The sequence below is a fragment of the Triticum aestivum genome, chromosome 5A (genome assembly GCF_018294505.1).
Source record: "Triticum aestivum cultivar Chinese Spring chromosome 5A, IWGSC CS RefSeq v2.1, whole genome shotgun sequence".
Taxonomy (NCBI): Eukaryota; Viridiplantae; Streptophyta; class Magnoliopsida; order Poales; family Poaceae; genus Triticum; species Triticum aestivum.
The window spans coordinates 626820967-626847707 of NC_057806.1; the positions used below are offsets into that span (position 1 = coordinate 626820967).

The 26741-nt window shown below is 43.5% G+C and overlaps 1 protein-coding gene across 1 annotated transcript; it reads left to right on the forward strand.

The window, feature by feature from the left end:
• The first annotated feature begins 12178 nt into the window (after positions 1–12178).
• Positions 12179–14536, forward strand: LOC123101665 (uncharacterized). The gene is made up of 2 exons (XM_044523014.1): positions 12179–13293; positions 13888–14536. The coding sequence occupies exons 1-2, from the start codon at positions 12179–12181 to the stop codon at positions 14534–14536; spliced, it is 1764 nt and encodes a 587-aa protein (XP_044378949.1).
• Positions 14537–26741: the final 12205 nt, after the last annotated feature.

Below are 26741 nucleotides of genomic sequence, written 5' to 3' on the forward strand. Positions count from 1 at the left end.
TTGGCAAGAAACCTAAGCTGTCGTTTCTTAAAGTTTGAGGTTGCAATGCTTATGTGAAAAAGTTTCAACCTCATAAGCTCAAACCCAAATCGGAGAAGTGCGTCTTCATAGGATGCCCAAAAGAAAATGTTGGGTACACCTTCTATCACAGATCCGAAGGCAAGATATTCGTTGCTTTGAATGGATCCTTTCTAGAGAAGGAATTTCTCTCGAAAGAAGTGAGTGGGAGGAAAGTAGAACTTGATGAGGTAACTGTACCTGCTCCCTTATTGGAAAGTAGTTCATCACATAAATCTGTTCATGTGACTACTAGACCGATTAGTGAGGAAGCCAATGATGATGATCATGTAACTTCAGATCAAGTTACTACCGGACCTCGTAGGTAAAACCAGAGTGAGATCTGCACCAGAGTGGTACGGTAATCCAGTTCTGGAGGTCATGTTACTTGACCATGACGAGCCTACGAACTGGGTGACTATAAAGGTGCACTATGGGTATCTCCGAAAGTGTCTGTTGGGTTGGCACGAATCGAGACTGGGATTTGTCACTCCGCATGACGGAGAGGTATCTCTGGGCCCACTCGGTAAGACATCATCGTAATGAGCTCAATGTGACTAAGGGTTGGTCACGTGATGATGTGTTGCGGAACGAGTAAAGTGACTTGCCGGTAACGAGATTGAACGAGGTATTGGGATACCGACGATCGAATCTGAGGCAAGTAATGTACCGATTGACAAAGGGAATTGAATACATGATTGATTGAATCCTCGACATCGTGGCTCATCCGATGAGATCATCGTGGAACATGTGGGAGCCAACATGGGTATCCAGATCCTGCTGTTGGTTATTGGCCGGAGAGTTGTCTCGGTCATGTTTGCATGGTTCCCGAACCCGTAGGGTCTACACACTTAAGGTTCGGTGACGCTAGGGTTGTAGAGATATTAGTATGCGGTAACCCGAAAGTTGTTCGGAGTCCCGGATGAGATCCCGGACGTCACGAGGAGTTCCGGAATGGTCTGTAGGTAAAGATTTGTATATAGGAAGTCCAGTTTCGGCCACTGGGAAAGTTTCGGCGGTCACCGGTATTGTATCGGGACCACCGGAAGGGTCCCGGGGGTCCACCGGGTGGGGCCACCTATCCCGGAGGGCCCCATGAGCTGAAGTGGGAAGGGAACCAGCCCCTGGTGGGCTGGTGCGCCCCCTTGGTCCTCCCTTGCGCCTAGGGTTGAAAACCCTAAGGGGGTGGGGGCGCCTCCACCTGGCTTGGGGGCCAAGCCACCCCCTAGGCCGCTTTCCCCCATTAGATGGGATCTCTAGGGGTCGGCGCCCCCCAGGCCCCCTATATATAGTGGAGGGGAGGGAGTGCAGCCGCACCCAAGTCCCTGGCGCCTCCCTCCCTCCCGTAACACCTCTTCCTCCCCGCTTGCGCTTGGCGAAGCCCTGCCGGGATCCCGCTACTTCCACCATCACGCCGTCATGCTGCTGGATCTCCATCAACCTCTCCTTCCCTTGCTGGATCAAGAAGGAGGAGACGTCTCTCCCAACCGTATGTGTGTTGAACGCGGAGGTGCCGTCCGTTCGGTGCTCGGTCATCGGTGATTTGGATCACGACGAGTATGACTCCATCAACCCCGTTCTCTTGAACGCTTCCGCTTGCGATCTACAAGGGTATGTAGATGCACTCCTCTCCCTCTCGTTGCTAGATGACTCCATAGATTGATCTTGGTGATGCTTACAAGATTTTAAATTTGTGCTACGATCCCCAACAGTGGCATCATGAGCTAGGTCTATGCGTAGTTTCTATGCACGAGTAGAACACAAGTTGTTGTGGGCGTTGATTTTGTCAATTTACTTGCCGTTACTATTCTTATATTGATTCGGCGGCATCGTGGGATGAAGCGGCCCAGACCGACCTTACACGTACGCTTACGTGAGACTGGTTCCACCGACTGACATGCACTAGTTGCATAAGGTGGCTAGCGGGTGTCTGTCTCTCCCACTTTAGTCGGATCGGATTCGATGAAAAGGGTCCTTATGAAGGGTAAATAGAAATTGGCATATCACGTTGTGGTTTTTGGCGTAGGTAAGAAACGTTCTTGCTAGAAACCTATAACAGCCACATAAAACTTGCAACAGCAATTAGAGGACGTCTAACTTGTTTTTGCAGCATGTGCCGTGTGATGTGATATGGCCAAAAGGATGTGATGAATGATATATGTGATGTATGAGATTGATCATGTTCTTGTAATAGGAATCACGACTTCCATGTCGATGAGTATGACAACCGGCAGGAGCCATAGGAGTTGTCTTAATTTATTTATGACATGCGTGTCAACATAAACGTCATGTAATTACTTTACTTTATTGCTAACCGTTAGCCATAGTAGTAGAAGTAATAGTTGGCGAGACAACTTCATGAAGACACGATGATGGAGATCATGATGATGGAGGTCATGGTGTCATGCCGGTGACTATGATGATCATGGCGCCCTGAAGATGGAGATCAAAAGGAGCAAAATGATATTGGCCATATCATGTCACTATTTGATTGCATGTGATGTTTATCATGTTTTACATCTTATTTGCTTAGAACGACGGTAGCATAAATAAGATGATCCCTCGCAATAATTTCAAGAAAGTGTTCCCCCTAACTATGCACCGTTGCTAAGGTCCGTTGTTCCGAAGCACCACGTGATGATCGGGTGTGATAGGTTCTAACGTTCGCATACAACGGGTGTAAGCCAGATTTACACACGCAATACACTTAGGTTGACTTGACAAGCCTAGCATGTACAGACATGGCCTCGGAACACGGAAGACCGAAAGGTCGAACATGAGTCGTATAGAAGATACGATCAACATGAAAATGTTCACCGATGATGACTAGTCCGTCTCACGTGATGATCGGACACGGCCTAGTTGACTCAGATCATGTATCAGTTAGATGACTAGAGGGATGTCTATCTGAGTGGGAGTTCATTTAATAATTTGATTAGATGAACTTAATTATCATGAACATAGTCTAAAAATCTTTGCAATATGTCTTGTAGATCAAATGGCCCATGCTAATGTTTCCCTCAACTTCAACGCGTTCCTAGAGAAAACCAAGCTGAAAGACGATGGCAGCAACTACACGGACTGGGTCCGTAACCTGAGGATTATCCTCATAGCTGCCAGGAAAGCATATGTCCTTGATGCACTGCTAGGTGAAGCACCTGTTTTCCCTGAAGAACAAGACATTATGAACGCTTGGCAGACGCGTAGTGATGATTACTCCCTAGTTCAGTGCGGCATGCTTTACAGCTTAGAATCGGGGCTCCAAAAGCGTTTTGAGCAACACGAAGCATATGAGATGTTCCAAGAGCTGAAAATGGTTTTCCAAGATCATGCCCAGGTCGAGAGATATGAAGTCTCCGACAAGTTCTACAGTTGTAAGATGGAGGAGAACAATTCTGTCAGCGAGCACATACTCAAAATGTCTGGGTTGCACAAACGCTTGTCTCAGCTATGAGTTAATCTCCCGGATGATGTGGTCGTTGACAGAATCCTTCAGTCGCTCCCACCTAGCTACAAGAGCTTTGTGATGAACTTCAATATGCAGGGGATGGAAAAGACCATTCCCGAGGTATATTCAATGCTGAAATCAGCGGAGGTGAAAATCAAAAACGAACATCAAGTGTTGATGGTGAATAAAACCACTAAGTTCAAGAAAGGCAAGGGTAAAAAGAACTTCAAGAAGGACGGCAAGGGAGTTGCCGCGCCCGGTAAGCAAGCTGCCGGGAAGAAGCAAAGAATGGACCCAAGCCTGAGACTGAGTGCTTTTATTGCAAGGGAAACGGTCACTGGAAGCGGAACTGCCCCAAGTACTTAGTGGATAAGAAGGCCGACAATACCAAAGGTATATGTGATATACATGTTATTGATGTGTACCTAACCAGCGCTCGTAGTAGCTCCTAGGTATTTGATACCGGTGCAGTTGCTCATATTTGTAACTCAAAACAGGAACTGCGGAATAAACAGAGACTGGCGAAGGACGAGGTGACGATGCGCGTCAGGAATGGTTCCAAGGTCGATGTGATCGCCGTCGACACGCTACCTCTACATTTACCTACGGGATTAGTTTTAAACCTCAATAATTGTTATTTAGTACCAGCTTTGAGCATGAACATTGTATCTGGATCTCGTTTAATGCGAGATGGCTACTCATTTAAATCTGAGAATGATGGTTGTTCTATTTATATGAGAGACATGTTTTATGGTAATGCCCCGCTGGTCAATGGTTTATTCTTATTTAATCTCGAACGTGATGTTACACATATTCATAGTGTGAATGCCAAAAGATGTAAGGTTGATAATGATAGTCCCACATACTTGTGGCACTGCCGCCTTGGTCACATTGGTGTCAAATGCATGACGAAACTCCATGCAGATGGACTTTTGGAGTCTCTTGATTATGAATCATTTGACATGTGCGAACCATGCCTCATGGGCAAAATGACCAAGACTCCGTTCTCCGGAACAATGGAGCGAGCAACCAACTTATTGGAAATCATACATACTGACGTGTGCGGTCCAATGAGCGTTGAGTCTCGCGGTGGCTATCGTTATGTCCTCACCCTCACTGATGACTTAAGTAGATATGGGTATGTCTACTTAATGAAACACAAGTCTGAGACCTTTTAAAAGTTCAAGGAATTTCAGAGTGAGGTTGAGAATCAACGTGACAGGAAAATCAAGTTCTTACGAGCAGATCGTGGGGGAGAATATTTGAGTCATGAATTTGGCACGCCCTTAAGGAAATGTGCAATAGTTTCACAACTCACGCCGCCTGGAACACCACAGCGTAATGGTGTGTCCGAACATCGTATCACACCCTATTGGATATGGTATGATCTATGATGTCTCTTACCGATCTACCGCTGTCATTTTGGGGTCATGCTATAGAGACTGCCGCATTCACTTTAAATAGGGCTCCGTCGAAATCCATTGAGACGACACCGTGTGAATTGTGGTTTGGCAAGAAACATAAGCTGTCGTTTCTGGAAGTTTGGGGATGCGATGCTTATGTCAAGAAACTTCAACCTAAAAAGCTCGAATCCAAATCGGAAAAATGCGTCTTCATAGGATACCCTAAAGAAACTATTGGGTATACCTTCTACCTCAGATCCGAAGGCAAGACCTTTGTTGCCAAGAATGGATCCTTTCTAGAGAAAGAGTTTCTCTCGAAAGAAGTAAGTGGGAGGAAATTAGAACTTGATGAAGTATTGCCTCTTGAACCGGAGAGTGGCGCAGCTCAAGAAAATGTTCCTGAGGTGCCTGCACCGACTAGGGAGGAAGTTAATGATGATGATCATGAAACTTCAGATCAAGTTGCTACCGAACTTCGAAGGTCCACAAGGACACGTTCCGCACCAGAGTGGTACGGCAACCCTGTCCTGGAAATCATGTTGTTAGACAATGGTGAACCTTCGAACTATGAAGAAGCGATGGCGGGCCCAGATTTCGACAAATGGCTGGAAGCCATGAAATCCGAGATAGGATCCATGTATGAAAATGAAGTATGGACTTTGACTGACTTACCCGATGATCGGCGAGCCATAGAAAATAAATGGATCTTTAAGAAGAAGACAGACGCGGATGGTAATGTGACCATCTATAAGGCTCGGCTTTTCACTAAGGGTTATCGACAAGTTCAAGGGGTTGACTACGATGAGACTTTCTCACCCGTAGCAAAGTTGAAGTCCGTCCGAATCATGTAGCAATTGCCGCATTCTATGATTATGAGATATGGAAAATGGACGTCAAAAGGACATTCTTTAATGGTTTCCTTAAGGAAGAATTGTATATGATGCAGCCGGAAGGTTTTGTCGATCCTAAGAATGTTGACAAGGTGTGCAAGCTCCAACGCTCAATCTATGGACTGGTGCAAGCATCTCGGAGTTGGAACATTCGATTTCATGAGATGATCAAAGCGTTTGGGTTTACTGATACGTCCATTTTGCATCATGCTTTTATATCGATATTTATTGCATTATGGACAGTTATTTCACTTTATGTCACAATACTTATGGCCATTCTCTCTTATTTTACAAGGTTTACATAAGGAGGGAGAATGCCGGTAACTAGAATTCTGGGCTGGAAAAGGAGCAAATATTAGAGACCTATTCTGCGCAACTCCAAAAGTCCTGAAACTCCACGGAACGTCTTAAAATAAATAAAGAAAAATCCTCGCCAAAGATGAAGGCCAGGGGGCCCACACCCTGCTCACGAGGGTGGGGGGCGCGCCCCCTACCTCGTGGGCCCCCTGGTGGCTCTCCGACACCCATCTTCTCCTATATGAAGTCTTTCGATGAGAAAAAAATAAGAAGGAACTTTTCGGGACGAGACTCCGCCGCCACGAGGCGGAACCTTGGCGGAACTAATCTAGAGCTCCGACAGAGTTGTTCTGCCGGGGATACTTCCCTCTGGGAGGGGGAAATCATCACCATCGTCATCACCAATGCTCCTCTCATCAGGAGAGGGCAATCTCCATCAACATCTTCACCAGCACCATCTCATCTCCAAACCCTAGTTCATCTCTTGTATCCAATTCTTGTCTCAAAGTCCGGGATTGGTGCTAGTAGGTTGCTAGTAGTGTTGATTACTCCTTGTAGTTGATGCTAGTTGGTTTATTTGGTGGAAGATCATATGTTCAGATCCTATATGCATATTATTACCCCTCTGATTATGAACATGAATATGCTTTATGAGTAATTACGTTTGTTCCTGAGGACAAGGGAGAAGTCTTGCTATTAGTAGTCATGTGAATTTGGTATTCGTTTGATATTTTGATAAGATGTATGTTGTCTAGCCTCTAGTGGTGTTATGTGAACGTCGACTACATAACACTTCACCATTATTTGGGCCTAGAGGAAGGCATTGGGAAGTAATAAGTAGATGATGGGTTGCTAGAGTGACAGAAGCTTAAACCCTAGTTTATGTGTTGCTTCGTAAGGGGCTGATTTGGATCCATATGTTTCATGCTATGGTTAGGTTTACCTTAATACTTTTGTTGTAGTTGCGGATGCTTGCAATAGAGGTTAATCATAAGTGGATGCTTGTTCAAGTAAGAACAGCATCCAAGCACCGGTGCACCCACATATCAAATTATCAAAGTACCGAACGCGAATCATATGAACGTGATGAAAACTAGCTTGACAATATTCCCATGTGTCCTCAGGAGCGCTTTTCCTATTATAAGTGTTTGTTTCGGCTTGTCCTTTGCTACAAAAGGATTGGGCCATCTTGCTGCACTTTATTTACTTTTGTTAGTTGTTGCTCGTTACCATTTATCTTGTCACAAAACTATCTGTTACCACTTATTTCAGTACTTGCAGAGAATACCTTACTGAAAACCGCTTATCATTTCCTTCTGCTCCTCGTTGGGTTCGACACTCTTACTTATCGAAAGGACTACGATAGATCCCCTATACTTGTGGGTCATCAAGACTCTTTTCTGGCGCCGTTGCTGGGGAGTGTAGCGCCTTTGCTAGGTGGAATTTGGTAAGTAAAAATTTATATAGTGTGCTGAAATTTACTGTCACTTGCTACTATGGAAAGTAATTCTCTGAGGGGCTTGTTCGGGGTATCTTCACCCCGTCCAGTAGAGCAAAGAGTTGCTTCTCAACCTACTGAACCTATTGAAAAATGAAACTCCTTTTGAATTTCCTTCGGGTATGATGGAAAAACTGCTAGCTAACCCTTTTACAGGAGATGGAACAAAGCATCCTGATGAGCACTTAATATATGTGGATGAAGTTTGTGGATTATTTAAGCTTGCAGGTATACCCAATGATGTTGCTAAGAAGGTCTTCCCTTTATCTTTGAAGGGAGACGCATTGATATGGTATAGGCTATGTGATGATATGAGATCATGGAACTATAAAAGATTGAAGTTGGAATTTCATCAAAAGTATTACCCTATGCATCTTGTTCATTGTGATCGCAATTATATATATAATTTCTGGCCTCGCAAAGGAGAAAGCATCGCTCAAGCTTGGGGGAGGCTTAAATCAATGTTATATTCATGCCCCAATCATGAGCTCTCGAGATAAATAATTATGCAAAGTTTTTATGCTCGGCTTTCTCATAATAATCAAACTATGCTCGATACTTCTTGTGCTGGCTCTTTTATGATGAAGACTATTGAATTCAGATGGAATTTATTGGATAGAATTAAACGCAACTCTGAAGATTGGGACCTCGACGAAGGTAAAGAGTCAGGTATGACACCTAAGTTTGATTGTGTTAAATCTTTTATGTACACCGATATTTTCTGTAAGTTTAGCACTAAATATGGACTTGACTCTGAGATAGTAGCTTCTTTCTGTGAATCTTTTGCTACTTATGTTGATCTCCCTAAGGAGAAGTGGTTTAAATATCATCCTCCCATAGAAGTAAAAGTAGCTGCACCTATTAAAGTTGAAGAAAAGACTGTCACTTATAATGATCCTATTGTTCCTACTTCTTATGTTGAGAAACCACCTTTCCCTGTTAGAGTAAAGGATCATGCTAAAGCTTCAACTGTTATTCGTAAAAGCAATATTAGAACTTATACACCCCATGAGCAAGTTAAAGTAGAACCTAATATTGCTATTGTTAAAGATCTCTTGTCTGATAATATTGATGGGCATGTTATTCAGTTCGAAGGTGAAACTGCTAGAATTGCTAAACCTTATGCTAAAGATAAACATAGATCTGTGGTAGGCGTGCCTGTTATTTTTGTTAAAATAGGAGATCATTGTTATCATGGCTTATGTGATATGGGTGCGAGTGCTAGTGTTATACCACATACTTTATATGAAGAAATTAAGAATGAAATTGCACCTGCTGAGTTAGAAGGTATTGATGTCACAATTAAACTTGCCAATAGAGATACTATTTCACCAATTGGAATTTTTAGAGATGTTGAAGTCTTGTGTGGGAAAACTAAATATCCTGCTGATTTTCTTGTTCTTACTTCTCCACAAGATAGCTTTTGTCCCATTATATTTGGTAGACCCTTTTTGAACACTGTTAATGCTCGGATAGATTGCAAAAAGAATCTTGTTACTATTGGCTTGGATGATATGGTTCATGAGTTTAATTTCTCTAAATTTAGTAAACAACATCGTGAGGAAGAATTACCTAGTAAAGATGAAATTATTGGTCTTGCTTCTATTGTCGTACCTCCTAGTGATCCTTTAGAACACTATTTGCTAGACCATGAAAATGATATGTTCATGAATGAAAGAAAGGAAATAGATGAAGTATTCTTTAAACAGGAACCTATTCTGCAACACAACTTGCCTGTTGAAATTTTAGGGGATCCTCCTCCACCCAAGGGTGATCCCGTGTTTGAGCTTAAACCTTTGCCTGATAATCTTAAATATGCTTATGTTGATGAAAAGAAGATATATCCTGTTATTATTAGTGCTAACCTTTTAGAGCATGAAGAAGAAAGATTATTGAAAACTCTGAAGAAGCATCGTGCTGCTATTGGATATACTCTTGATGATCTTAAGGGCATTAGTCCCACTCTATGTCAACATAAAATAAATTTGGAAGTAGATGCCAAACCAGTTCGTGATCCTCAACGATGTCTGAATCCTAAAATGAAAGAAGTGGTAAGAAAAGAAATACTCAAGCTTCTGGAGGCAGGTATAATTTATCCCGTTGCTGATAGTCAGTGGGTAAGTCCTGTCCATTGTGTCCCTAAGAAGGGAGGTATTACTGTTGTTCCTAATGATAAAGATGAATTGATTCCACGAAGAATTATCACAGGTTATAGGATGGTAATTGATTTCCGCAAATTAAATAAAGCTACTAAGAAAGATCATTACCCCTTACCTTTTATTGATCAAATGCTAAAAAGATTATGCAAAAATACACACTATTGCTTTCTAGATGGTTATTCTGGTTTCTCTCAAATATCTGTGTCGGCTAGAGATCAATCAAAGACTACTTTTACATGCCCTTTTGGTACTTTTTCTTATAGACGTATGCCTTTTGGTTTATGTAATGCACCTGCTACCTTTCAAAGATGCATGATGGCTATATTCTCTGACTTTTGTGAAAAGATTTGTGAGGTTTTCATGGACGATTTTTCCGTCTATGGTTCCTCTTTTGATGATTGCTTGAGCAATCTTGATCGAGTTTTGCAGAGATGTGAAGAAACTAATCTTGTCTTGAATTGGGAAAAGTGTCACTTTATGGTTAATGAAGGTATTGCCTTGGGGCATAAAGTTTCTGAAAGAGGTATTGAAGTTGATAAAGCCAAGGTCGATGCTATTGAAAAGATGCCATGTCCCAAGGACATCAAAGGTATAAGAAGTTTCCTTGGTCACGCCGGATTTTACAGGAGGTTCATTAAGGACTTCTCAGAAGCCAAGGTCGATGCTATTGAAAAGATGCCATGTCCCAAGGACATCAAAGGTATAAGAAGTTTCCTTGGTCACGCCGGATTTTACAGGAGGTTCATTAAGGACATCAAAGGTATAAGAAGTTTCCTCCTAGAAGCATTGTTGCGTCGCCACTCTTCGACGAAACCTATGCCTCCCCAATCCGTAGGATGGATATCATGCAAGCCAAGCCATGATTTAATCATTCCCCAAACTATGATGGTGTAGCAGGACTAGAAAAGAAGGTGGGCCGCCGACTCCTGAATCTGCTTGCATAGGCGGCAAAGGTTACAGTTTGGCCATCCTCTGCGGTCAAGCTGGCCAGCCGTCCAAATCCTATTGTTGATGACCAGCCAAGCAAAAAAAATGCATTTGAAAGGAGCCCAATTCTTCCACACCAACAGGGACATGTCCGTGTCCACAAGCCCAATAAATCGGGCGCTATAAGCCGGCGCCGCAGAATATTGGCCATCTTTGATGAGCTTCCATAAAATTATATCAGCCACATCAGGGTTGAGGTGGGCGTGCGATAACTTTTCTTAAAGGTTGACGAACTCCAATATGTGGTTGACAGCGAGGTTCCCACCAATGTCCACTTCAGAAATCCAGAAATTGTTGTGCAAGGCCTTCTGGACGGTGCAGTTTTTGCTTTTAGAGAGATGAAAAACATTTGGTGCAATTTCTTTGGTTCGCATACCATCCAGCCAAACAGATTCCGAGAACGAGGCCCGAAATCTGTCCCAAATGAAATCTTGATGGCAGCAACAAAAAAATCTGTACCTTATCGTTGCAAGGGTTCCCCATGGCTTGACCGGATCCGTCCAAGCAGCCCATGCGTACGTTCTTGCTGTACAAGGTAAAGTGGATTTATGTCCTCTTCAACAGACAACGTGAGATGTGATCCTACTGTATATGAATGTGACAGGAAATATTGGTTTTGTTTGCCGTGCCTTGAAATGCACGTACACTTGCAACTGGTGGATTAATGTAGTGTCGGCGTTTGGCTTAATGTATTGTGTCTACTTAACAGACAATTGTTCACTCCGTATTCTTGAAACTCGGAAGCATATGGCCGACTCCGGCCGGCAGCCAGTAAGGGTCAGATCTTTTGGCAACTTAAACAATAAGCCGTTTTATTTATTTATTGAGACTTCTAAACTAGTTATGAGATAATTAATTTACAAGTCTCAACAAATTTAGAGAACGGCTTATTTTTTAAACAACGGGGAGACAACTTATTTTTTAAGCCGCCTAAAAGAACTGACTCTAAATGCGACATTGTGGCCCGCTTGAGTGCTTCACCTCCAACGTCACCTGTGTGAAGAAATAAACTAGTTAAGCTGATCATAGTGGGGAGTAATTAGACTGGTTTGCATGCTATCTTCACAGTGTATATTATCGTATTCTGGTAATTCAGATGATCTCGTTTATAATATAGTACCCATTATAAGGCCCATTAATGCAGTCAGATCATGACACACGGTGGGAGATTAACGACTGAGAGAAACAAGAAGATCATCTTAAAATAAGGATGCTTAATTTTTTGGTATGCAAATTAAAATTGATTAGACCTTAAGGCCCTTTCGTGTGAAAGGATATCTTTTGATCTTCACCCTTAATACTTTTATAAGGGGTTGTACTTACTAAAGCAGATTTCCACAAAGTTTAAAATTTAGCAAAAGCGACAAAGTTGTCAGCTAGCTAGTTATGGTTCTATATATCGAGTAGTGTTGCTGAGTTTCCAAAGACACAGCAAGCAAATGGCTGCTGTGAGCCCTCCCCGCCTTCCACGGGTATTCATCCGATACTTTTGCCTCTACCAGCTGCTGCTGTCTCTCCACCTGCCTCCTCGCGCTTCCTCGCTTTCGTTCAACTCCAATTTTTCCCTGCCCCGCGGCTACAACGCACAAGATTTCATCCTTCAGGGCGATGCATACTTCGACTCCCAGATGATCGAGCTGACAAAGAACGACCAGAGCCAAAAAATCCATGACAGCGTGGGCCGCGTGGTGTACGCGCAGCCGGTGTCGCTCTGGGATGTCGCCACCGGCAAGCTCGCAACATTCAACACCACCTTCTCCTTCCAAATAAAGCCCGAGGACGGTGCAGTTACCGGCGACGGCATGGCTTTCTTCCTGGGCCACTACCCACCGACAAGCATCCCGAACCCCATTGAGAATGGCAGGAACCTCGGCCTCTTCACCAACAACAGCAACACGAATGCCACCGGCAACGACCGGATCCTGGCGGTTGAGCTGGACACCTTTTTGAACACCGGCATAGACACCAGCAACAGCCACATTGGCATCGACGTCAACTCCATAATCTCGCGGGGGTACACCAATGTGATGGTGCCCGGCAAGAACCTGACGTCTGGTCTCCCTATGACCTGCCAGGTTAGCTATGACAATAACACACAAATCTTAACCGCCACTCTCAAGATCGGTGACGTGGCCTACCACGTCGACACCAGTGCCGACCTGAGGCAGCTCTTGCCTAGTGTCGTGGCCATCGGCTTCTCGGCTGCAACCGGGGCAGCCATCGAGCTACACCGGATAATGTCTTGGTCATTTGACTCCAGCTTAGATGTGTCTCCGCCACCCGAGCCTCAACCACCTGCTGCTACTAAACCTAAACCTAAGAGCCACTCAAAGCTCCCCTGGCCCTCGATAGTAGCTATTATTATTTCTTGTGGCTGTGTAGTACTGTTAGTTTCTGGCTTGGTCGTTGTCTTCTGTTGCTGCCGGCACACACGAAATAACGACCTAGATGAGGCTCCCCCTAGAGCTGCAGGTGTCCCCATGCAGATGCAGATGCAGAACGTGGTACTAGTGGACCCGGTAAACCACTTGGCTAGCATCGCCAGAAGTTTCCGGTATGCGAGCTTGTCGAAGCGACAAACAACTTTGCTGAGGATACGATGCTGGGAAGAGGGGGCTCTGCATCGGTGTATCGGGGCAAATTGACCAATCCAGACAAACTAGTGGCGATAAAGAGGTTCAATGGGCAAGCATCAGACACCGAAAAGGGGTTGTTCCAGGCTGAAATCAAGGCCATCAGTGGACTGAGGCATCGAAACCTGGTAGAGTTAGTAGGCTGGTGCAATGATGTCGGCAACAACCATCTCTTGCTAGTTTACGAGCTTGTATCACAGGGTAGCCTCGCCGAACACTTGCATGGGGACAAGAGCTGGTTGTCATGGCCCAAGAGGTAACTCAACCTTCCAAACTTGCACCACCCTGAACCTTTTTTTTCCTCTATCTCGACCTTCATTGATAGGAAGGTTTGAAAGTACAGGGTTTAGCTGTTACACAACAAACATCGCAACAATAAAAAGCTGCCTACAAGCATGTAAATAGCTTAATTTAAACTAAAACCATGACAAGAATTATGGAATGGAGGAAGTATATATACGCAAGATTGAAGATGATGCATGACTGGCTCATTTTATTTGTTGATTATTGTGCAGGTACAGGATCATCCTTGACACAGGGTGTGCCTTAGAATACATCCACAAACAATGCAATGATTGTGTCTTGCACGGTGACATTAAACCTTGTAACATATTGCTCGACGAAAGGTATCAAGCTAAGATTACAGACTTCGGTTTGGCAAGGCTGATTGATCACGAAACACAGCAAAAGACGACACAATATCCAGCCGGGACCCCAGGGTATATAGACCCGGAATTTTTGGAAACGGGCAAGCGGAGTAGGGAGTCAGATGTCTACAGCTTTGGCATCGTTTTGCTGGAGATTGTTTCAGGCCGGCGTCCAGCTGGCAGCCGATTGCTAACAGAGGTAAGGAATCGGCACCGCAGACATGCGATCAATGAAGCAATATACCCACGGCTGCTGGACGAGTCAACCAGCAGGGATCACGACGAACGCAAGATGGAGCGTGTGCTGCTCATCGGGCTCTGGTGCACACACCCCGACCCAACCAAGCGTCCACTCATCATAGAAGCCATGAAGACACTCGAATCAGATGATGAGAATTTGGAGATCCCTGCACTGCCGCATCATGTGGCCGAGCCATTAGGTCACAGCGCCTCCTCAAGTGAGACTTCTAGCGTGCACGCCTCCACAGCTCATGATCAAGATTTTCTAGCTCGTTAGCACGCACTTAACTAGCTGTATTCTCTATGCAATTGTGAGACCATAAGCTACTCCCTCCGTTCACAAATATAAGAAGTTTTGGAAATTTCAATATGGACTACAATACGGATTGACATGCCTATATATATAAAGAGCTTTTTTACGGTGCATCATACTACTGCCAGAAGTGGGTAGTATTGGGTCTAATCCAACCATTAATTTAGGCGGTACTTAAACGTTTCAGGCCGGTTAAGTAGGGGTACTTTTGACCCTAATTTTTCACGGGCAAACGATGGGTAACTGGGTTCATGGCCTGATAAGCGCCCGTACTGGACATCAGCGTCGCCGCATTGGAGCAGTCAGACCAAAGGACGAGTTGAGCAATGCAGGGTGGCCGCAGCCCCTCCTCGCACGCCACCATCTCCGCCTCAAGGTGGGCCGTGCAGTGCTGCATGCCTGCAGCCATCGGGACGCAACGAAGAGGGCCTTTCTTCATGGTGCCGGAGAATCATGTCCGTGCCGGTCGATCCGTCGGCGGAGTGGCTACCAGAGCTCATGGAGGCCACCGAGATACGTATTACAGTGCGGTGTGTCCAACAACTCGGCTTTTCATTCGCATCTACTTCTTGACTCGTTTACCACGAGGCTGTGCCTTGGCCTTGGCACCATGGATTACGAGTTGGGCACAACGGGATGGGCTCCGGCGAGCCGGTGCAGCCGAGGTCTGGAGGTGGACGTCGCCAGCACGGCAGCTCGAACGTGCTGAGAATACTGCCATCGCAGCAGCATGAAGGATAATGTCAACGTCCGAGGCGTTAGTACGTGGTGACGATTGTGTCTAGGAGTGAAGCATCTGCGTCGATGCAGAGACTAGAAAGTTGAAGTGGAGCTAGCATCTGTGTTGAATGCACATACACTGGATCTGTTTTTGCCCCTAACTGCCAAATCGGTATGTCACTGTTCTGATTTTGCCCCTCTAACAGAAAATACTACACGGTTTTAGCAAAAAGTACTACACAGTTTGAGGAGTAGTATGTGTTAATCTGGTCCGTTGGATGAATAAAATGGTTGGCTTATATTAATTTGATGTACTGTAAAAGGTCTATATATATATATATATATATATATATATATATATATATATATAGTCGAGGAGTAGTCACTACTGAAATTTCACTGTACGCCGGGAGCCAAAACACGGGCTCTCGGCAAAGACATATACACGAGAGCCATACTCGGCAACCAGATTTGTGCCGAGTCGAAGCAGCAAAGTACACGACAAAATGGGCACGCTCAGTAAAAAAAAGACGCCGAGAGCCATACTCAGCAAAAACGAGATGTCGTTGCCGAGTCGAAGCAGCAAAGTACGCAGCGAAAGGAGCACACTCGACAAAAAAAGCATACGCCGAGAGTTGATCATGACAGAGAAATGCCACGTGTCATGTCCGTTTGCACTTGACGGCTCTGTGACTTGGGGGTTTTGTTTGCCGAAAGCTTTGCCCGGGTACTCGGCATATATTCAAAAAAATTCTTTGTGTAATTTATAACGACTGACACACGGACCCCACTTGTTAGTGACAAATCATCCTTGTCTAGTCAGCAAACACGTCATCCCACCATGGCCCACTTGGCATACAACATTTCTACAATTTGCCGCGACTGATGAGTAGGCCCCACCCGTCGGCTGAGGTCCATTATAAAATTTCTCTCTAAAACACTCGCCAGCCCAGCTGGCTCCTCCACTTCGCTCTCACGCTAGAGACCCAAGTTTGAATCCCACCCGAGGCAGAGTGGAGAAAGCCTTTTATTGCGAAACAGATGGGTCCCACTTGCCACTGAAATATTTGAAAATTATTTGATAAGTTTTTTCTTTAAATAATTTGAATCCAGAAACATTTTTTCCGAGTGTTTCTGCACTCGGAAAAGAACGGCAGTACTACTGGAATGCTACCTATGCCGTGAGCGGCTCTCAAAAAAGTGTGTTCTATCGTTCACATGACCCCTCTTCCGAGCGCCTCCTCTCGGCAAAGCTTGTATTATCGGGTGTTGTTCTCGGAAATAAGTCCTATCGATATATACTGAATGGTGGCTATATTAAGAGAAAGTTTTACCTCAAGCTTTTGCAAGAACGTCTTTATCCCTTTGTTTGTTGCCGCCTGTTCCCTCTCTCTTGCCTCCTGTTTTGCCTGTCGCCGTTCCTCCTCTTCAGCATCCCACTTCTCCAATAAAGCCTATAATATGGCGTTCGTCTCATATAGGTTTCAACGGTTCTATTTCAAGGCATCAACATATATGAATGGTAATGGTGGGAACCTTGAGACGCATGACCTCACACGACGCGGAGGTCGGGCGACTCCGTATGGACATAGTTGAGCTTGTGCTCGGCGAGCGGGTCTCAGAGAGCCTGCGATGCGAAGAAGTTGCGATCAGCCGATCACCCCATTGCAAATCAAGTGGCAGCCACCTCTCTTCCCCTTATCGGCAGTGACGGAGGTAGAGGGTGGCCAGGGTGGGCCATGGCCCACCCTGAGATTTGGAAATAGTTTTTATACCATAGGAGAAAGGCTAAAAAAATGTGTATGTACAACGAAGATGCACCATGAGAGAAAATTGACCATCTTATTGCACATACCATATTTTGCTGGAAAGTTGTGAGGTTGCGGCTCCCCTGGACGTGTGCTGGACATGGCATTTTCGCTCGATCATTACTTATATCAATGTGTTGCGAATGCCAACCAATATTAAGATCACATCGAAGGCCTCCAAAAAATTCAACTTCACACTTCTTTTCAGGGCTAGGGCAATGCACCCTACCCCCCCCCCCCCCCCCCCCCACACACACACACATAGCACCGCCAATGCTTTTCTTGGCTCTGCCCGTCCGAAAGTGACTGCTACATAGCATGTGAATGGTGGTGGTCGGCTATATGGTTGCTGCCTGTCAGGGCTAAAAAGGTTCGCTGTGAACAATCACAGCTAGCCAACAACCGGATGCCAAATAAAAAGGTAATGACATGGTTGCTTTGAACGAAAGCAGAACAGTGTCGTTTCCTCTCGTCGACGAGCAATCTCTACTCTGGTGTGACCAACAAATACTAATGTGCCAACTACTTGGTGTGACCAACCTTGTGTGGCTTCAAATTCAATAGACCAACCTCTCATGGCTTCAAAAAATAAATCTACTTGGTGTGACCAACCTTTTGTAGCTTCAACATATGCCATATCTACTTGTAATGACAACTTTTTTTGTAAGCCTTCAATATACATAAAATGTACTTCGCATACGAACAACCTTTGTAGCATCAATATGTACGAAATCGACTCAGTATGGTCAACAACTTGTAGCTTCTAGATAAACCAAATCTACTTGATATAGTCAGACTATTATTGTAGATCCAGTATCAAAAGGCAAAGGCTAGGGTTCACAAATATTTGTTGTTTGATCTCGTGAGTAATATAAAATTATTGCTTAACTAATTGAGTCAGTACGAGAGCAGTAGTACCTCCAACATACTAGGGATCGAACCCACGGTTTGACGTCATGTGCATCCATTCAAACAAATTATTCTTAAAGTGGGAGAGGATAGTGCTGTCAACACCCAGGCGACCGTGGTGACTCCTTGCTCTTAAGCTCCATGGCTCTATTCTTCACTAGGTGTTATGTTAGTGAGTGAGTGTGTATATCTAAATTATATTGTGTTTCTCAAGAAATAAATAAATATAGTAACATTCTTGAGGAGATGATCATGAATTTGATTTGCATTCTATCCAAGGTTGAGAGCGCAAATTGTGAAATTCTCCGGTTGGCCCCAACAGACCGTTCATGTTTGTGCTACAAGTCGGAAAAGGCTTTATCTTTCTCTAACGCCATCGACGACTCAGATCTTCCCACAACATATCACAATCTCAACCCAATCAAAGTTTTCCTGCATTGAACGACTAGAATAAAGTTGCCCCCATTGCAACGCAAGGGTATTTAGCTACTAAGAGTAGTAACGGATGATTGTTGTTGGTATTGAATTTGTTAATTCATAGAACAAGAAGTGTTTTTATATATAATAACTTACGTGTGGTGTATTCATGTATAAAGGTTGTCCATGTTGTGAGTAGTTTGACAGATTTTATGAGCAAAGTATTTTAATCACTTTTTGAAAATTTGTACATGCATTGATAAATACTTTGAGCACTTTTAGACATTTTCAGAAGCACAATCAGAAATTTGATTGAGCACTTTCATAATTATGCACAAGACTTTCAATAGTAGTAGTTTCAACACTTAATAAGTCAGCTTCAAAACAATTAGTTATTTTTCTATTTATATTTTAGAAAATGAACCATCCAACATTTCCTATGACACTAAAAACCGCCGCATAATATTTTCATGCCTATTGACGGCCAAACGCATCGCCTAAAATCAAGCCAAGATGTCATGAAAGATGTCGAGGGGGCTGCCCGAGGAGGAAATCATATAATGACGGTTTCCAGCACAGAAAATGTTATTAGGTGACATTTGTTTTTGTACACGAGGACTTTCGTCACTAACAATTGCTAAATTTGTAGTGAACACTTTCTAGAACATCATCCGTATTCCGGACCCACCTGAATTCTAGACAAGGTTCCGGGATATATTTCGTCTTAGCTCAGACATACCGGAGTGCATGCAGCCTTGCTGGAACACTGTTCGGATTCAGGACTGCCCAGAACATCATCCGAATGTTCCAAAAGATATTTCGGCCATCACAGAAATGCCTTGAGTGGATTTTCAGGAGATATGGTGAACATATGGTGGAGAAAGAGAATGATCAATTTGGCTATCTATGTGTGATGTTTACTACACAACCTTCTTCTTGTAGACTCGTGTTGGGCCTCCAAGCGCAGAGTTTTGTAGGAAAATAGCAAATTTCACTTAAGTGGATGACCTAAGGTTTATCAATCCGTGGGAGGCGTAGGATGAAAATGGTCTCTCTCAAACAAACCTGCAACCAAATAACAAAGAGTCTCTTGTGTCCCCAACACACCTAATACAAGTAAATTGTATAGGTACATTAGTTTGGCGAAGAGATGGTGATACAAGTGTAATATGGATAGTAGATATATGTTTTTGTAATCTGAAAATATAAAAACAGCAAGGTAGCAAGTAACAAAAATGAGCAAAAACGGTATTGCAATCCTTGAAAACAAGGCCTAGGGTTCATACTTCCACTAGTGCAAGTTCTCTCAACAATGATGACATAATTAAATCATATGGAAATCCCTCAACATGCGACAAAGAGTCACTCCAAAGTTCCTATCGCGGAGAACATAAGATGAAATTGTTTGTACGTAGGGTATGAAACCACCACAAAGTTATTCTTTCCGATCAATCCATTGGGCTATTCCTATAAGTGTCACAAACAGCCCTAGAGTTCGTAGTAAAATAACACCATATGATACACATCAATCAACCCTAATGTCACCTAGATACTCCAATGTCACCATAAGTATCAGTGGGTCAATTATATGATATGCATCAAACAACTTCAGATTCATAATATTCAATCCAACACAAAGAATCTCAAAGAGTGCCCCAAGGTTCCTACCGTAGAAACAAGGACGAAAACGTGCATCAACCCCTATGCATAGATTACCCCAATGTCACCTCAAGAATCCGCAAGTTGAGTCCCAAAACATACATCAAGTGAATCAATAGAACACCCCATTGTCACCATTGGTATCCCAGGCAAGAGATACATCAAGTGTCACTACAAAAAAAATACACTTCCGTGATGATACATGTTTGTCACAGTAGGTCGCGTTTTCTGTCATGCATGTTCATCCATGACAAATTTATGACAGAATCAAGATAGTCATACCTGTGCTGTCGTAGAAGTGTTCCATAACATTGCCAAAATTATCATCACGGAAGTGTCCACTTCCATGACGATAAATCGCGCGTCACAGAAGTGCTTTCGTCAAGGGTGACCGACACGTGGCATCCACCGTAACGGAATGCCGTTAAGCTATTGGGTCGGATTTTGGATCTGATAACCCGTTAACAGCCACGACCAATGCCGATTTTCCACGTGTAAAATTCTCATTGGCTGACGGATCCAACGGGCGAGATGGGCCTATGATATGTTGACACGTGGACCGGCCCAAAAGTGGCCCACAAAGATTAAATGGGCCGGCCCAACCGAAGGCCCATAAGATTTAGCGGACCATAATGGGCCGGCCCGGCTAAAGGCCCACAAAATTTAGCAGACCATAATGGGCCGGCCCAGCTAAAGGCGCACACGATTTTGCAGACCATAATGGGCCGGCCCAGCTAAAGGCCCACAAGATTTTGCGGACCATAATGGGCCGGGCCAGCTAAAGGCCCACAAGATTCTACCGACCATAATGGGCCGGCCCAGCTAAAGGCCCAACATTCTCTGTCAAATCGGCCCGTCAACGGCCTGTCCTAAACTTTTCATCAACGCGGCCCATGGTCACTTCTGGCCCGTTAACAGTCCGCTAAGTAATTGGGCCGAATTATGGCCCGGTGTATTTCCGGCCTATTAAAGGTCCGGCTTCGTTTGGGCCCATTTACAGGCCATCAAAACTTTTGGCCCATAAACGACCGTGAAGGATTTGGGTCATATTCGGCCATGTCTGACATTCGGCCTGTTAGAGGCCCACTATAGCTTTGGGCCACTTTCGGCCTGTTGTCATTTTCGGCCTGTTAAAGTCGGACGTAAACCATGGGCCATATGTGGCCCAACTTCATATCGGGGCCATTAACGACCCATATAGAAATGACGATAATCTAGCCCAACCGAAGTTCCGGCCTGTTAAAGGCCCGTGTATTAGGTCGATGCATTTACGGCCCGTCCGAATTTTGGCATGTTAAAGTCCAGTGGGTTATTTGGCACAATCAGGGCCCAATCTCACTTTCGGTCTATTAAAGGCCCATGTATTTTATGGGCTCGAGATATTTACACCTGTAAACGGCCTATTTTTACTTGAGGGCCGAGATTATGTTTAGGCCTGTTAAAGGCCCACTATGGGCACAGGCCTACCAGAAAAATATGAAAGCTTATGCTGATTTAGGCCCAAATATTTTTAGTGGGCGACATGCCAATTTCGGCCCGTAATCGTTTTTAGCCCAATTGGAATGGGCCCGATGAATGTTGGCTTGTTGGGCTCCTACGAAGCTTTCGGCTGATTACATTACTAAGATAAACCTACACTATACAAAAATAGCGTCGTAATTACTGCAGCCTGAGGCAGCATCATAAATGTTGTATCATAACAAAATAAATTCCAACCATACAACAAAATGCCTGTTGGCATAAAGTTTACAGTCCTTCCAGATAAAAGCACCATCAGATGTATAGAAGCACAGATCATTTTACCTGAGTGCTAATGTTTCAGGCTGTAGAATCTGATGGAGCAGGACGATCTCCACCTTTTTTCCACCATTGCTTTTGAACAACGAAGCGAATGTCTGATAGTCTGGTTTCAAAACCATTCATATCTTGACGATATTTCTCAACCACTATTCTTGTTTTCGAAACAACGTCCATTAGGGATTGGACTTGTGTTTGGAGCACAGATATATCACTCTATCTAGCAGGAAGATTTTGTTCAGTAGGCGATTTGGACGAGGTTACCTTGACAACCAACCCAGAATTACGCAGGAAGGTGCTTTTTGCACTGTTAGTGGAGAGATACTGACGCACTGCAGCAAGAGGTGACATTGTGTCTTTAGTAGCCTCATCACCTTCAGGTGGTTGTGGATGTTCAATCATTTGTTCCATAGCTTCCTGAAAGATTGAACTTGTAGATTAGTGTACCACATAAGTTACTAATGAGACAAAAACAAACAAAGTAGGTTAAATGTTTATACATAACTTATTTTGGTGAACTACTGTAATACATTAGCATGTATTGTAGTGCCAACTACATAATAAAATCACTTTCGGAACATATGTCCATGTAGCATGCCTACTGTATTGTCTATTTCCTCACATTCGTTGACATCTAAGGATAAAGAGACATGGTTTAAAGTAGGATGAACATAGTATGACATCATTCATATCATTGGGCAAACATGCTATTTTATCATTGTGTGCGCACGTGAACATAACAACTAGATTACAGATCAAGACCAAAAGAATATCCTTCATCTCTTTTAAACCATGTAAGGTGAAATGATACGTTAAGACAACTGTGAATAAAAGTGAACAGAGTAACTGACATTGGCTGTAAACCAAGTAGTTAAATGAACACATCACAGTACCAATCAGTTCAAGGCAGCAGGAGTAAGGACTTAGAACAGCGGCTTGAACTGGTGTGCTCATGCCCTTCATCTTGCTGGTGTGGCAATCCTTGAAGATTTGCACTGCATTCGGTTCAGGTTCTTTTTGGTCCGCACGGGATTTCCTCTGTATTTGGAACAAGTCAATATAGATACGATAATATGGCACAAAAAAAAGAAGGAAGTAGCAGCTATTTACAAGAGCCTCGCAGTGTGCAATATAGCTACGAGATCCTATGGTCCGTTGGAATTTCAGTTTAGAACGGTTGGTTTTGTTCTTCAAACAGTTATCCTAGAAGAAGATACACTGTAAGGCACATACATAAATACAAGTTCAATATGTGGTATGATCAAATACATATAGCCTACCTGATACTTTGGATCAGACCAGTGTTTAACGAGGGCTATCCAGTCTTCATCTGTAATATATTCCACTGGAGATGTTTGGGCGATTTCATTGTTAGCCTTGCCTTCAAAGTGAGATTTTCTAAGGTGGTACCTATATTGTCGCAGAGCAGACTGAAAAACATGAGTGCATGCTTGTCTAGTTGCATCATCTTTCGGATCCAACTTGAACCTCATCTGTTGAAAAAAGAATGTGAGTCTTATTAGGAGGAAGCTAGAAAGTATGGGACAGAGCAAGACAATATTACTAATTGCGATGAATAACATTACTTAAGGATAAATGGTCAAGGAAGGTGTAAACTGGGTATTGTCTTTCTCATTCCTGTACTGGATCCACGTTGGGAGGATACATGCATGACACCTAACAGCAACGGCTGCCTGTGATACTAACTTGGCCGACTCTGTAGCATCACGTGGCCTTTTTAAACCTGCCTCAAAATGGATCTCCATTCTTCCTCCTTTAGATTTTGTTAATCTGTCAAGCATTATCCCTGGTGTATGTTTCCGCTTGCGCCGTGGTGCTAGTTCAACAATGAATATGGAAAGTGTTAGTGTACATCAAAATGTGAGAGTACATATGAAGGAGCATGCAACTTCAACTTGACTCGGTCAGGTACCGTCTTGGTGTTGATGCTCATGAGGTTCATCTGATCTTGCCAAGTCCTGTTGTGTCAGCAGTGCTTCGGAAGTAGTGTTAGGTGTGAAGGCAGCTTGGGAACTGGCCAGTTCCGGAGCAAACGAATGAGTAACTGGTTGAGATGCTGGTACAGTTGAAGCGGATGATGTAGCTGGTGGAGCAGGCGATACTGTGTTTGTAGATTTAGCCGGTGGACTTGGACTTCTACTGCACTATAAGTACCAGCAGAATCTCGACGGCAGAACCTTTTCCGTTTCACCGGACGAGTAACAAAACTCCCTACTATATTATTTTCCTTGCTCTTTTTTTACTTTGCCATGTCAAGCTGTACCCACAACATAAAAGAATAAAATCACACTTCAGAACTCATTGATGCATGATACAGACAAGCAATACTTTGATCTAAGACAACCGTATGAGGATGGAATATGTAAGAAAAATAGGACGACATGACATATTCACAGCTACGATGTGCAAACTAAGCAGAAGGATTTTCAAGAAAATAGAAGTAATGCAAGCTAGACACCATATGAAAGATGCAACCAATATTACTCTGCCAAGTTAAAAGTGTCTTGTCATAAGTGGCAATTCGAAAAATTAGAAGCAGTACAACATAGAAATCAATGCAAGATGCAGCCACTATCAAACTGCCATGTTAAAAGCGTCCAATCATGAGTGACTGATGCGGGATACACAACAGCAGTACTTTGATGTAAGAACATGGTATTATAGATAGATGCAGTGTATTCTAGACACAGAAAGCCATGCCATATGCACATGTATAACGTATAAACTCAGCAGGTGAAATTTAATAAAAATAGAAGAAATACAGGCTAGACAACATATGCAACATGAAACCAATTATCACACTGTCAACTTAGAGCAAGCACCTGCGATGGTGGAGTGCGGGAGATGAACTCATCATGTAGACTTGGGACTTCAACTTCATTAGCAGTAGCAGTGGCAAATCTAGAGAGTCTCTGTTTGCGTCGATGCGGAGGACCACCAACATCCCCTAACTTACTCTTTTCCTTCCTATTTTCTGATATTGCCTTATGAAGTCAAAACCATAAGAAGATGAAAAAAATTAGCTCATCATAACTGGTTGATGCATGATACAGACGAACACTACTTTGATGTAGGGCAAGCGCATGATAGGAGGATGGAATATATACAAAAAACAGCGTTTCATATTCACACGTACGATAGCGTGTCTTATGGGTAAGTAATCGTTGCAGGTATAAGTTGTAAGCTACGCAGATGCAATTCAACATAATTAGAAGCAATACAAACTGGACATCATACAGAAAATGCAACCACGTATAACAGTTCCAAGTAAGAGAAAGCACCGGTGATGGTGGAGTAGGGGAGATGTGCTCATCATGTACATGTATGTTCTAGAAACAGGAACACGTGTCATATTCACAGGCATTATGTGTAAAGTAAGCAGATGCAATTCAAGTTAGAAGCAATACAAGCTAGACATCATACACAACATGCAACCACGTATAATAGTGACAAGTTAGAGCAAGCACCTGTGATGGTGGAGTAGGGGAGTTATCATCTACACAGCTACATTGACTGTCCAGCCTTGTGTTGTCTTGCGAATCTTGTTGGGAGGATGGCAGAGTAGAATCTGTAGAGACCCCCTGTTTGAGTTGCTCCGAAGGACCACCATCATCCACTGCCGGACTAATTTCCTTCAGCTGTAATGATTTTGCATTGTGAAGTCAAACCGATAAGAAAAAGGGATTAGAAACACTGCAAGACACCATATGGAAGGTGCAATCAATATCACTCTGCCAAGTTAAAACTGTCTCGTCATAGGTGGCGTTCATCGAACTAGAAGCAATAAATGCTAGAAATCATATTCAAGACGCAAACCAATATCACACTGCCAACTTAAAGGTGTCCCATCATAAGTGACTGATGCAGGATACACAAGAAGAGTAGTTTTATGTAAGAACATGGTGTGATAGATAGATATAGTATGTACCAAAAACAGGAAAGCGTGTCATATTCAGATGTATCATGTGTAAGCTAAGCAGATGCAGTTTACACTAATTAGGAGCAATACGAGCTAGACACCATATGCAACATGCAACCAGATATCACATTGCCAAGTTAGAGCAAGCACCTTGGATGGTGGAGTAGGGGAGCGGAGACTTGGACCTTGTAATGCACTATCAGTACAAGGATAATCGGTACAGATGCTCCGTTTACGTTGCTGCAGAGGACCACCATCATCGCCTTCCTTACTCTTTTCCTTCCTCTTTCTTGATTTTGCCTTGTCAAGTCAAACCCACAAGAAAAAGGAATAAAATTTGCTCTTCAGAACTCATTGATGCATGATACTGACGAACACTACTTTCATGTAAGGCAGCCGCATGATAGGAGGATGGAATATGTATGAAAAACAGGACGGCGTGACATATTGACATGTATGATGTATAAAGTGTAAACTAAGCACAAGGTGCTTGAACTTGTTCGAATCGATGCAAGCTAGAAACCATATGAAAGATGAAACCAATTTCACTCTGCCAAATTAAAAGGGTGCCCTAACAAATGTATTTGACCAAATTAGAAGCAATACATGGCAACAGGCTAGAAATAATATGCGATATGCAACGAATAAAGGTGACTCATCGTAAGTGATTGATGCAGGATACAGAAGAGAGGTAGTTTCATGTAAGAACAAGGTTAACACATAGATGTAGTGTGTACCAAAAATAGGAAGGCATGTCATATTCACAGGTATAGTGTGTAAACTAAGCAGATGCAATTTACCCTAATTAGAAGCATTACAAGCTAGACACTGTATGCAACATGCAACCACGTATCACACTGCCAAGTAAGAGGAAGCACCTGCGATGGTGGTGTGGGGGAATTGCGGTGATCAACTAGAG

Coding starts and splice junctions, on each gene's coding strand:
- LOC123101665 (XM_044523014.1), top strand. CDS start 12,179: ATGGCTGCTGTGAGCCCTCCCCGCCTTCCACGGGTATTCATCCGATAC. Junction 13,294..13,887: donor AGCATCGCCAGAAGTTTCCG/GTATGCGAGCTT, acceptor ATTATTGTGCAG/GTACAGGATCATCCTTGACA.